At 36.1% G+C, this 14533-nt stretch overlaps 1 protein-coding gene across 6 annotated transcripts in view; it reads right to left on the bottom strand.

The window, feature by feature from the left end:
* Positions 1 to 14533, bottom strand: part of ADCY2 (adenylate cyclase 2) — a 276092-nt gene that overhangs the window by 137279 nt on the left and 124280 nt on the right. For all 6 annotated transcript variants that reach the window (XM_015617679.3, XM_033512153.1, XM_015617680.3 and 3 more), the window contains one exon: positions 5057 to 5206. In XM_015617679.3, coding sequence (XP_015473165.1) covers positions 5057 to 5206 — 150 coding nt within the window. The remainder of the gene's footprint in view (positions 1 to 5056; positions 5207 to 14533) is intronic.

The raw sequence follows: 14533 nt of genomic DNA on the forward strand, positions 1-14533 counted from the left end.
AGGATGGGATAAAAAGGGCATCCCTGAGATACCAGGTGTGCTCTTGGCAGAGCGCCAAGGCACCCGGCCGTGATTCTTTACTTTACTTTATGTCTCTTATTGTCTTTATTAAACTGTTTTAAAATTTTACAGGAGTGAACTTCGTTTTTCACAAGGGCAAAAGCACCTAAGTAACATTTTAAGTAGTGAAGTATTGTGAAAGAGTAACTCCAGGGATATAGACAATATGCAGGTTATTAATGCAGTACATCATCCTTTTGCAGGCAAGGAACTGAATATCTTTTCTACCTTACAAAAGCTCTGGTCCGCCATGCATACATGAAGCCTTTGTACCTTTCAACCCTACATTTGTTACAGCTTTTTAGTCTGCAGGTCTTGATTGTGACATAAAACTTGAAATCAAAGCTTCAGATTTGTACAAAATATTGAGCCTTGGGGGGAAGTTAATTGCAGACTCTTGTTATTGTAGCATCATTGTGACTATTTAGTCTATTTCAAATTCTTCAGTGACTGGACAATCTGAACATAATGAAGTAACAATGGGTATCTATTTAATCTCTCAGATCACTTAACTTTTCTTAACAAAGACATATTCCTCTTGTAAAATTACTATTATTCTCATCAATAATTAGGAGAAAAAATGGCTACATTATTCCTGGAATTAGATTTCCAAGCAGAGTCAGTATGAGAAACTTGTAAGAAATTTCAGCAGCACCTGATAGGAATTTTTGTTGATTCAAAAACCATTAATTTGCAATTATAGGATATGATTCAAAGTGATATTTACCTTTTTATTTCTTTCTATCTGAAATCATAGTATTCCTCTATGTCATAGCACTCTCTTACAGGAAAGACACTAAAAAAACCAGAGACTCACTGAAAAATTCAGGTTGGAAGTGACCTCTTGAGATCGTAGTCCCATAACTTGTTCCAAACATGATTAATTTCAAAATTAGATGAAGTTGCTCAGGGTTTCTGTAGCCCAGAAAATACAGTTTTACAACATCATAAGCTCTGTATTCAATACTGGGTCTCCACACTTTTCTGCGTTTGCCTTGCCTGATTTTTAATTGTAGCAGTAGTTGTCTGGTGGCCACGTGCTTGTTGCCTCTCTACATTGGCTTAGCTCTGGGAGTACCTAAGGCCTGATACTACAGAACAAACAATCCTTCTGGGGTAATAGGACTGGGGGACAGCAGTGTACAGCCTTAACTGGAATAGAATTCCAAGCCTTTTCTTCTCTAGGCTAAATATCTTGAGTTCCTCAAGTCTCATCATCTGTCATGACCAGCAGCCCACTAAGCATCCTTGTAGCCCCTTCAGTGAACCCTGTCCAGTTTCTTTTTGCATATTCTATCCATCTTTCCCATGGTCCACCATGCAAAATTCAACATTTTCTCAGAACAGGCTTTATTTCTACTCCTGACACATGGATTGACAGAAAGGACTGGCATCACACATCTGTATGCATACAAGCACTGCTGAAGTAAAAAATGGAGTCTAAAATTTAAAAGACCAACACTAGTTTTGTTTTTTGTGTTTACTAGCCTTGAAGCTACAAGGAAAAGGAAAATGAGGAAGCTCTTAGAAAAATTATTGTATATTCATGAAAATATTAGTAGCTTACCTTTTAAAATTCATTAATTAAACTTGCAAGAATCCACATTTCATATATTAGTTCCAAATAATATATTTCAATGTTTCTGTTCTTTACTAACACCCTTAAGCTTTACAAATATATAAGGCTTCTCTGTTTAGATTAAAATTTAAAAAAATTTGAAATATTTAAGTTCCTTTAATGAATGACATTGCTTCACCATGTTTAGTGAAAAAATTAAAATCACGCTCAATGATTTGAAACCTCATTCATTTTCATCTGCTACCTGAGTGTTGTTTCTAAAACCATCATTATACTGCCTCCTTCTCAGAGATGGCATTTCAGAAAACTCACTGAACACCAACACCTCACAAACAGCTCTGTGCAATGTTGTAAGAACCTCTCAGTGTATATTCCTGTGTCTCAGGATGCAAAGCCCCAGAAGAGTGAGAGAAGAACAATTATACTGGTGTCAGCATTAAGATGTTGCACTCAGCACTAGTGATTCATTACCCCTACAAACTGTCAGCCAGACTTCTATCAGGGAGACAAATAACATTATGAGAGGCTATTTTAAATATGTATCTTGGAATAAGACTGCAAATTAAAAAGAGGTCAGAATAGTTCCACATTTCTCTTTTAAAAACACTGCAAAGACATAAAAGGTGTATGAGAAATACCTAAGTGGGCTTTGAAAATACTGCTTTTTACTACAGGAGTTCAAAAGTGGCCCCTGTCCTGCTGGGAGGTGTCACCTCCTGCAGCTTTCCATCCCTTTGGGAGCAGCCAGCCTTTGCTGTGCCCCAGCATCAGAAATACACAGTGGTACAGATACACTATGTCCAAATTGTACATCAGTATACATTTACCCCCATATTTCACCAGATTCTAATGTACATTGGTCACACTTGAAAACAATGGATCTGGGGTTTCTCTTGAGTTCTTTGGCATAATTGTTGAGTCATATTTTAATATATTTATCTACTGATCTACCAAAGCGGTGTTCTAAAAAAAGACTATTCAAAAACACACAAAAAGACCTCAATAACTGAAAAACAATAGTTGTCTACATTTGTATGAGCCTACTCTCAAATAATATAAAAGGAAATTCACAGAATATTTTGAAAGAAAAATAGTACATCTTTCAAAAACAATTATAAAATACGTGACTTCCATGATCTCGAAAAGTGTGCAAATTTGACCTGGAGCCCTAATCATTTAGAAGCACATCCTACGCTCTGCACTTGTACAAAAGTAGCTTATGTAAAGTAAATGGAACTAATTTTTTTTTTTTTTTCCTGTTACAGAGATGTAGAATCAAGGGTCAATGTACAACCTTTTACAGGCTAATAAAGGCTTTGATCAAAACCAATGCTTTTTGAAATGCACTGTGTTCTTACTATTTCATTATATCCCAGTTCTCTAAAAACATTCACCAACATGATTGACTTGCTTCTTGAATACTAACAGTGTGGATGATCTTTAGTATCTTCTTGGCAAAACAAGAAGAAGACAGACTAGAGTATATTCACTTCTGAACTAATGTCTGCAAACAAAGATGTGTGTTAATCCTGGGGGGAAAAAACCCAGCCACCTTATAAAATGAATCCTCGTTTTACCTTCTCATATTTAAATATCTAACGTTCCTAAGTGTGATAATATGGAGGCACTTGTTTTTCAGTTGAAAAAACTTTGACAGGAGATAAGGGACATATATTAAGGGGTTGAGGGGATAAAGGCCAAAGAAATCTATAGAAGAAGATCTGAATATCTAATAAGCACTTTTTGAGCTCGCTGGAGGTGAGATCCCTGTCTTCCACAGAATACTTGACTTTTGTTCAGTAAGACATTGACCCATCTGTACAAATTATGTACAGTTTCCTTGATTATTCTATAAAAACAATAACTTTTATCGGTGAAAGATGTTTTTTTCTTCTTTCCATCTTGCTAGGCTACAGCATTTTTAAAACACAAGTACTACTGATCCCAAAGAGGGAGTATTTGTTATTGAATCCCTGATTTTTTTGCTTCTCCTCACTGTCAGGTTCCCAGAAGTGACCGTACACCAAAGCTACTTACTTATGTCTTTCCATAGAAACTAGTAATGTTTAGCAAAATAATACACATTTGCAGAAAACATCAACTAGAACCATGTCTGCTATTAATATTGTCTTCCAAAAAGCATCCTTATTTCATTGAATTCAGTGTCTAGTAACACAACCCACCTGCTTCTTGCAGATAAACCAATGTGTTTCCTAAGCTTGGAAGGAAAAGCAACCAATAGTAGAAACCCAGGCCGTTACAACTGTGCTCAAAGTCCACCCATTCCCTGCACACAGCTGTGGAGGCAGAGGTGCAAACATAAATGACTGCTCTTAAAAACCTCTACTGCAATAGCAGCTTATGCAAATTTTGCATCTAATCATCAAAACTTGCTTTTACCGTGAACTGTTCTTCTTAATACTTGAAATGTTTTGTAGCAACTTCAGCCAGAATGCAACCCAAGTGCCCAGCAGAGTAAGGACAGCCCTCTGAACACATGACCTATTAAAGTCCTTTTGTGGACTTTCCACTTGCTTATTTTAAGAAAAAAGTGTTGGTGATGGATCTTGAAAACCTTAATTTAAAATAGCTACAGGCATTTGTGAGACAGACATGACAGTTAAGGCCAGCTGGGACACACAAGGTGCACACCAAGCACTTTCTCTTACCACAGACACCTGTCAGTGAAGACTCCATTCTCTGATTCTTAACAGTTCACAGAAATTCGAGTCTTGGTGACCTTCAAAGCAAAATACACCTATCTTCTTTACTACTTGATGAACTGATTTGTATTTCAAATTCTCTTAAATGAAGCACCTATCTGCCAGGATGGTAGGCACTGTACAGAACTTGCAAACAGAAAAAGAACTATATAAAGCAATCAGAGAATTCTTTTACTCAAGCTGTAATAAATGACAGTATCATTACCCAATTTCCCTAGCTCCTCTTAACAAACCTCACTTCTAGAACTATATCACATGATTCATCAGTATTGTGGATTCAAATATTTTTCAAAAAGAGTGCAATAATATCTTCCTGCAGTGATTTGCAGCACCAGTCTTAGGCATGAAGAACTGAAGATTCCCAAAAGTACATGTACATCTCACAGCTCATTCCATGAGGACAACAAAAGAGATGGTGTGCAAATAAGATCTGTACAGCATTTTTATCTTTCTTTATCATAAAATCTTTTAATAGAACAAGTGAGAAAAAAACGTAATTTGACAACAGAAATAACTGTAACACTTTTCTTTCAGATGGAAATTGTGTACAATCATGTTCGAAAGACTTCGCATATTTCATGAAATTTAAGTAATTCAATGAATGTTTTCCCATTAACAATCTGGATTATGTACTAACAAATAGGGGAACAGCAAGAAAACAGAAAAACAGACCCAGACATGGATGTTACTTTACCTGTTGCCTCTTCTCAAATTCTAGCTTGATACGGGATTTGATGCAGTTGCACGTGTCCTGATACGTCTGCTGCAGTGCAAGTTCCATGAGGTGTTTGTGGTATGCTCCTGCCAAGTTCCCGCAGATAAAAATTATTACATTTGCCAATATCTAGGGGGATTTAAAAAAAAAGGGAATTTATATAAATATATTAACAGAAATTAATCCTAGCTTGCAATGAAAGATTGCTGCAGTTATATATTTTGCTTTTGTTTCTAGCCAAGGTTAACCTTTCAAAAAGCCTTTAAAATTAGTGGCAACATCCCAAGCAATAATAGAATCACAGAATCAGTTATGCTGGATACTGTTTTAGTTTAGGATTAAACAGGAATGAAACTGAATATGTTTGCATATTCATATATGAATATGAGGTACACTTTTTCTGAAAAAATAATTTCAGCTCATGTTAGAGCTCACTGTTGAGAGTTAATTAGGTGGGATCATCACCTAGTCAGGTAAAACAATAGCTATGACTCCTAAAAGCAATATTGGAAGCCATGTTACTGCTCTGCTCTTTTGGCAATGTTTTCTTTTGCAGTGCCGTATGATTAAGAGGTGAAAAGTCTTACCTATACACATAAAAAGCCTGTCCTGCATTTTATGTCATCCTAATCCACTGTTATCCGTCAGACAGCTATAAATAGTAACCTTGGTGATGATAAGCAGTGTTTAAGGAGCAAGATCTGACAGCTGTCTACTAGAATATACTTTTCCTTACTACCAAAAAGTTACATTTGCATAAAGCACAGAACTTAAAGATTTAGGGGGTCACGCTTACAGCATCAGATGCCTTCTGCAAGTAACAACCCACAAACATGAGAAATAAGTTTGTTTAAAAAATCAAGACCTTTTTTGCACTTGACCTTTGAAAGGGACACAATATTGTGTGGTGATGCTAATACTTTTAACTGTGACCAGCTTATTGCTGCAAATAAAAGAAACACATTTATCCATTCTAGGTCGTTCAGAGCAAAAGAAACACAGTGAAATAATGAAGCCAATTCCTAATTCAATAATAAAAGTAATAATAATGAAAATATTAAATTGAACTTGAGATACAGCTGCAGCCTGCTCAGAGCAGGTCTCTATTGTCTCTACTTGTAAGACCTGGATTACAAGCACTACATGATGTCATGGTCTGAAAGAAAAGGAGGAAGAAAGGAGGCAAGAATTTTGTTAATTCTCCACAGCTAATCCAATAATGAATTTTATGATAGGTTTCCCTGGTGATCATTCATTGGTTTTGGCGTACGTAGGTACCAGGCAATCTTTTGTGAATTGCTAGCAGTGAAAGAGATAGACCAGAAAAAAAGTCCAACAGTATGCTACAGTGGTTTAGAGAAAAAAGAAATACTTTCCTATTAACAGAAATCCATCTCCTTGTGGAATACATTTTATTCACAAAAAAACTCTCATGGAGTTTTAATGTTTCTTTAATAAATGGAAACTTTAAAATGCAAGATTTAAATATATGTTTTTATTTTCCTCACAAATTTTGACATCATTACATGCAATACTTATTCCTCCATCTGTGATATTTCTGAGATCTCACCTTTCATGGCTCCACAAAGCAGGAGCTGTTCACCTTTACTGAAAAAATGGTCAGTGTTTTAAATTTGGTAGAACTTTTCTTTCTTTCTGTCCCTAAAACTTTAAGATCATGGCATTAAAATGTTTCTAAAAGCAACATCTGAGTTCTTAAATTTTTCTAAAATCTAAAAACAAAGAGAAAAATCTACATATTTCACTTTCTCTGAAGAACTTCTGTTATGAAATAGAGGAATAAGGAATAGTTTAAATAGAGCCATTTCACAACAGCCAATAATCTAAAAAAAAACCCCACAAACATGAGATTGTGATGTACAGTAAAACATTTGACCTTTAAATATTTTACATTTCTTTGTAAGTCACAATTGCTCGATTCTGCTTTGATGTCAGCAGACGTGGATTAGTGAAAAAAGATTTTGTGTGACAGACCATAGTACAGGGGTAAGGGTCTTCCAACTGGCAATCGTTGCTGGGTTTTAAAATGAAATTATGAAGTAGGAAGAAATGCCTGAAAATTACAGCTGCTAGGCATAGAAAATGATATAGAGTGAGATACATAGTAGGAAGGTTTAGTAATGAGATGATCACTAAACTGAACTGAAATCAACAGTGTGCCATCATAATCTCTAGGTAGATGTCACTGTTGAATGGCTGCACACACACTTACTAAATGAATTGTCCAGCTTCATAAAATTATAGACCATTTAAAGCAAAACTTCTATAATATAATCAATCAAAATTGAAAAAGAATATACTGTAATGGGTAGATGGAGGAATAAATTATGAGTATCATCTTCACAGTCATAGAAAAACAAATCACAGTTTTATGACTGAACTAGCTGAAGTGAGGAAATAGATGAAAACAAGTGACTGACAGGCAAGGAAGCTAATTAACCAGGCTTTTCAGCTTCTCAGTGGGGTAATTCAGCCGATATGAAACTCTGTGATGGCTTCCAGTACTTGAATTAAGCTGTTTGAAGACAGCACAAGATATCACTGCCATACTTACTGTAGATCTAACAAGTAAATGTGCAAGTGAATATACAGGTAGAAACTGTACTTAAAACACCCTTAATTCTTTAGGCTGCCATGGAGTTGATTCAGAAATATGTCACTAAGGGATAAAACAGAAAAAGAAATTCAAGAAATGGAGGAACTGGTGTCTAAACAGATATTTTTTTCCTTGTATTTATTTTGGCTTGAGTGAATATTTCTGCTATTGAGCGAAATGCATCCCACCAATAGAATGTTTAATAGCAAGTGCAATTAACATTACTAAACAAAATAAGTAACATTATATACTTCTTGCTGAATATCTCTCCCCTCCCAAGTCTGCATTTTCTTGTGGATTTCAACCCAGTTTCAACATATGTGCTGGACATGACCTCCATCCCAGGTTTGTTCTGAAGTCTCAAGGGCATTCTCCCAGGAGAGAGAGGTTCAAAGTTTTCCTCAGTCCAAAAAAATTAACTGAGCTTCCCACTCCTTAAGCAAGTACTCTAATCACTATGCAATCATACAAAAGGTTTCTTCTGTTCAGGCACCTGCTCTGAGAAGATGCAATGCTGTGAATCCTACCTGTTCCAAAGCACTTAGAATGAAATCTTGAGTCAGACCAATCTTCTACCTTGTAATTTCTCTAGGGTAGAACTCTACAGTGTCTTCCCCCATTTTTTTTTTCTCCTCCTCATTCCTGTTTCCCCCCAACTCTAGATATGTATTAGATAACAAGAAAAGCTGCGGTGAATCTTCAGGTAAAAAATTCTCCATCTTTCTGTAGTAGCTCTGATAACTGTGTAGATAAAACTGTAGCTGAAAGCCTGTGTAGAGAATTCAGGAATCGACGAGACAACATGGTTAGGGATTTCTCCCAGGAGGACAAGCCTTCGCTGTGGAAAAGAGTGTAAATAATGATGGTAACTCAACAGAAGAAAAAGACCAAGCTGACCTCAAAGACAGTATTGCATGAACTTGGTTCACACCCTTTTACAAACAGGCACTATATGACCAAAAGCCCCAAAACCCACAATATACATAAATTCTACTAAGGTCCCACTCAATTCACCATATGGAAACACGGAGCAACATAGCAGAAGTTCCCATCTCTCTGTACAGACAGAGTGGAGTAAGAGGTAAATCTATCTCATAGGCCATCGGAATCCCTTTAGATATATCCATATACACTGTGCTGAAGTTTCTGTTTCATCAAAGAATAAATTCCATGTCTACCAAAAGTGATGTAAATATGAGTCAAAAATTAACACAAGAAACACTAAGATATCACCAGGGAGTATCTCTAATCACTTAAGGAACATAATCATGGCTGATGTCTTCTCAGTGTCTTCTGACCCACAGTACCCACTCTGCATGCTTCCAGGCAATGGGGCAATTTTACATTTAAGCACAGGTATTTTTCAGTATCAGTGAATATTAAGTAACCAGATGTCTAGTACTTCACTATCAAAATAGACTGTATTTAAAAGCAAATGAAGAAAAAGTTAAGTAGCTATGACTAATTTCTCAAGAGAGTACTACAGTTCATTGAGTTGCTCAAAAAAATGTAGTGCATCATATAGAAGCTCAACTGATGAAAGTTGAGAAACTGATATACCCACAAGGGTATATGCATACAAATAAGTATTATGCTACATAAAAATAGAAGAATTATGATACAGACTGCTGATTCTGATTGAAGAATAAATAATTTGTTAAATATCTTAGAAACTGCTGTTAAATACTGAATATAAAAATTAGAACTCTCCATAGATTTTCCCTGCATTGAAAGCTTCCAGTTTATGAGTTACATTGCCACATTTCTTTCCTCTTAGATATTTTACATAACCCTTCCCAAATACTTGCATGAACAGAATTTTTAACAACAACAATAAAACCAACACAAACTATTAACAATTTTTTCAATACTTAAATTTAATTTTTCTTCTGGATAAGAAAACTGAGGACATGAAAGCTAAGTTGTGGCTAAAATTTGCTATAATTTATGATTCCTGCATGGAAATTAATGTGAGAAAAAAGAATTCTTATGTTATTGCTGAAGTTCAAATTCTTCAGCTCTGCAAAGAATAATTGTCTCTCCCTTCATTTGATCTTTCATGTGATGCTTTGTAGTGTGACTAACCAAGTTATGGAACAAGTCTGTGCTGCTTTAGAACCTGAGCTTTAGGCTCAGACATAATTCAGCTGAAAACAACATGGTAAATGCTGGGTAGAACTGAAAAGCAGCTTTTAGAAGGAAATGTTTAGCCACCATGTTAATTTATTATTCACTTGTTCACCATGCACTATGCCCAATACCATTATTTTAAGTAGGTGTATTCACAAGGTTCTCCAGCTATTCCATGCAAATCTCTTCCACATGGAGCTCTGGCCAGTCATACCATATTGCCTTTTTCTTCTTTCAGATTTCCAGAACAAGTCCAACATTTGAATACATTTCAGTGCCAACATTATTTATAACTATATTACTGCACACAAATAGGATGTCAAATTTGTAAGTGGGAGACACTTTGCGTTATGGCAGCCACTGTTTCAAAAACTAGGAGCTTTGGGGAAAAGCAAAATAACAGGGCAAAAATTTTTGTAGCTGGCCTAAAATTAGTGATCATGATTTTGCAGCTGACCTAAAACTAGGTGCCTGGTCTACCAGCTGCTGTTACAGGCCTTTTCCTGTACTTAGTGGGACGACTAAGTTGAGGTCTTTATTATGGAAACTCTGTGTTTCATGCAGAAATGTAGCAACCTCTTAGATTTCTGTTTAAGAGATGATGGTAAAAGTCTATGATTTCAAGTAATTCAAGTACAGAACATGATTGGCTGAAGGACAGAGAGATTATGGGCAACTGCATACTTCTTCATGAATCTGAAGTAAAAAATCAATTTCTTTAATCACTGCAAAATTATTTTAATAGTCTGAACAGTTAAAGATATTTAAATCTTTAAATACTTATGAAGTCCACAATAAAAACACACTACAGATGAAGAGAAGGAACAGGAAGACCCAGTATCCTCAGACTCTTTGTCTGTATCAAGGAGAATGTCAAATATTTTACAGAAAGGTAAGTAGGAAAAAAAGCTGCAATTTTGCAAGAAACAAGTCAGTTAAAAGAAAAACCACAAACCAACCAAAAAAAACTCCTTCAATCCAAGACTTCTCAAAATAACTGAGAAAAAAAAACCCCGAAAAACCAACATAGCAAATAAAAATAAGTAAAATAAAAATAAAAAATATAAACAAAGCAACAACAAAAAAATGCAATTACTCAGTATCCCAGACAGTTCCATTACTTTCAGTGCTGAAATAAATTTGGTAAAGAGTCCCTTTGTGGAAGGGGAATTGATGTTATTTTACAAGCTAGGAAGTTGTGATATTGTCTTCTAATTGGTATGTGTAATTGTCTTTGTAGTTTTTGCAATCAGAGCATTAAGGACAGCAGCAGGATACTATGCTATTTGATGTGATTTTCTTTTCATCATTATTATAGATTGAACTTTCTCATAGCTCTAAGCTGTTCTGTGGAATGACTGGATTTATTTCCTTCAGCTCTGGGCATACACAGACCCTATCGATATGCCAGTGTAAATAGAAACAGACCATAAACTCTAAGCTTTTTCATCAAACCCAGGAAAATAAACCAGAAACAAGAATCAGAGTTACTTCTGTGTAATACATATTATCAACATCATTGACTCTAATGAATGCCTCTTAATAATTTGAATAAATTTTTTTTTTTTTTTTGCTAGACAGGAACTCATGCTGTCTTCAGTGAGAAGGAATCAGGCAGCCACTGCAGTGTCCTGCCTGCCAGCAGAGAGGTTTTTTGTGTTTACATGTACTTCTGGGATCGTTTCATTTCTTTACTACTAAAACTGATCTTCAGATATTCTCTCAAAAAGACTGACATTAATTTTTAAGTTCTGGATCTTATGTGTGCTATAAGAAAAAAAAACCACCAAAAAAATTAAAACAATTAAAAAAAACCCAAAAATAAAATCTATGGAGTAATACATCAATCTTTGGCACGTTAAAGAAATAATCCCATGTCTGATCTTAAAATACCTTCAGTATTTTCCAATAAATCTGGTTTACTCTTAAGAAAAAATAAACCCCAAACTAAAATCTCTAATATAAGTACATACACAGGACTAGCAATATGCTGTCAAGTTTAATGGGTACCAGTTGATTTGTCCCCACTTGCCCTGATCAGAAGTACTACTACGCTATCTCTCCTGCAATGTCTAGCATCTTTAATGAAGTTTATTTCTTATTATTATCTACCAGACTTACTGAAATATTTTCATATACCTCTAAACATCTCCCCTTCTGGCAAGTTTTACAGAAATTTATCAATAGGTTCAAAAGCTACCAGGAGAAGGAAAGACAAACATATAAATGAACTGACAATCACATATGTCAGTTATATATTTCCTTATTATCATTTTCTTGCTTATATTTCAATTCACTCTTTCGTGTGTTTAAAATATTCTCTAGATGTTTTTGCTTTGTGAATGAAACTACAAATTTTGTGTACCATACAAGAAGCAACTTTTAGGTTACGCATGGAGGGAAGATTAAATGCTAAATGACAAAGTTTTCCCTTCCAAAGATTTCATTTCAAAAATCAAATGGGTTTAATACTGTGAACATGAAGACAAATAGAAGTCACTAAACTGGCAATAATGCCATCTACATGGTAACCTTGCCTAATACCACAACTCTGCCTTACTACCAGATTTTGCATATAACACACTTCTTACAAATTCCTTTAGAGTTTGTATATTACATTTCTACATATTTTAGAAACAAAAATCTGTGAATGTATTATTGAAATAGCATTGAAATATTAAAAAATTGAATTTGAATATTGAAATTTGAGCATCATGATGCTTTGCAAAAACTGAAAGGCTTTCCTATGTACAAAGAGAAGTTACTAATAATATGAAGGAAAGAATACAATTTCCAGATGATTGCAGTTATATTGTATTTTTTAATCTCTGACTTCATTCCCAAATGTGACTGGAATATCCCTTGAACACTATGGATAAATTAGAAATAGTCACATGAAAATACAATCTCTTTTTACAAATTCTGATGCATGCATAGCAACAAAAATATAAAAAAACTATTTCCCTTCTCTAATGTTTTTAATCTCCTGCCTGTCTTTATAAAAGATACCTGGTTTGAACCTAGCATGTTCTAAGATAATAGAAAAATTACATCCTAAGTGCTCTCAAGCAGCAATATGAAAGTGCAGAAAGTGCACATGACTTGCAGGATTTTTTTCTGCATGGAATGACTATTTCTTTATTCTTCACAATTTTTATACATTTTTCCTGTACAAAAACAAAATTCCTCTTTAAACCCCATCAGTTTCAGTGGCTAATACAAATTATCTTTTACTGCAAAGTAAGTTTCACCCTGTAACCAACCTACATTTCAATAGTGCAGCCCGCCACTAGAAAGATTTGACAATACATCATTGTGGCAGTTTGACATTGATTGATATTCAGGGAAGGAAATGGGAAACACCCATTAAAGTTTTTTTTTAAAAAAAAAAACTTTGAGAAAAGTTTGAAAAAACTTTTGAGAAAAAAGCTTTGAGAAAAAAAGCTTTGAGAAAAGCTGCTGGGAGCTTCCTCTATGTCTGAGACGGGCAAATAGCTGGCCAGTTCTGACAACTGACAGCATTTTGTACCACTGAAATTTAGGTCCACCTCTGTGAATGCCACCTTTTAAAAATCCAAGCCCGGGAACTTACTTCTTTTTGCTTCTGGCCTCAAAATGTAACAGAGCTTTAGTGGGGCCAGCTGCTCCCCCACAGCCTGTGAGGCCTGAGGAGGAGGGGCTGGACCAGAACCCAGTGCCTCCTGGGTGGGGGATGGAGGCTGTGGGGTTCCAGCCCCAGGCTGGCCTGGGCCACGGCTGCTGACATCTCACGAACACCACCCCCCGCGCCCCCCCCGCGCCCCCCACACAGACGGCTTCAGGCCAAGGACTGAGCCAGGCAGGCAACAGCATGGCCTGAAATCCAACACCATAACTGCCTGCCACAGCCTGGGAATGATTTAACCCTTTCACTACGCAGATAAGACCTGCAGACTTTGATCCTCTCGCTAGGGAGAGAAAAAGATGAAACGATTGACACGTAGAGAGACAACATGGAACACCAAGGTCAGTAAAAGGAGTCAAGCCTCAGATGGATGAGGGATGAGGAGATGCCAAATGGGGCTGAAATATTCTTTTGGTAGGGCCATGGAGATGGTCAATAATATTCTGAAAAAATCTCCTTTAATTCATGAAAGAGAATTGGGAGAATAAAGTATTCAAGCTGTAGATCTGAGCAGAGGTATCCATTGATGAAGCTAAGCAGATGTTTGAGTAGCTGTGATCCCGTAAGAAGCTTGAACAGCGAGAGTGAGATGAGAGTTGATGAAGACCCTTTGCCCCCAGGGAGAGAAGAAGAAAACCTCTGTTCCCAGAGATGATCACATAGACAGATGAAGAGAACCTTTGCCTTTAAACAACTCATCCTTAAAATAATATCCCTTGAGTTCATGGCCCATGGATACACCTCTAGTAGGGCTGTGAAAATGGGAGGAAATATCATGATGGCAGACTTCTTGCCCAGGCAGCTGATATTCGTAGAAATGAAAAGCCACGACAAAACTGTTTCTTCTGGGGAAGTCTCCATGGCATGGCAAGAGAAAACTCCTCTCCCTACAAAGACTGACGAAAGATTATTTTATAGTTGGTACTGTTTTAACATCCCAGCTTTTGTGTATACGTGGCCAGTTGGTAAAGGAAAAAGCTGGGCAGGGAGAAGGAAGGTTTCTGGAGGTTTTATTCCAGTTTCTCGTTCTTGTAGTCCTGTTAAT

Source organism: Parus major, chromosome 2 (genome assembly GCF_001522545.3).
Source record: "Parus major isolate Abel chromosome 2, Parus_major1.1, whole genome shotgun sequence".
NCBI classification, from domain to species: domain Eukaryota; kingdom Metazoa; phylum Chordata; class Aves; order Passeriformes; family Paridae; genus Parus; species Parus major.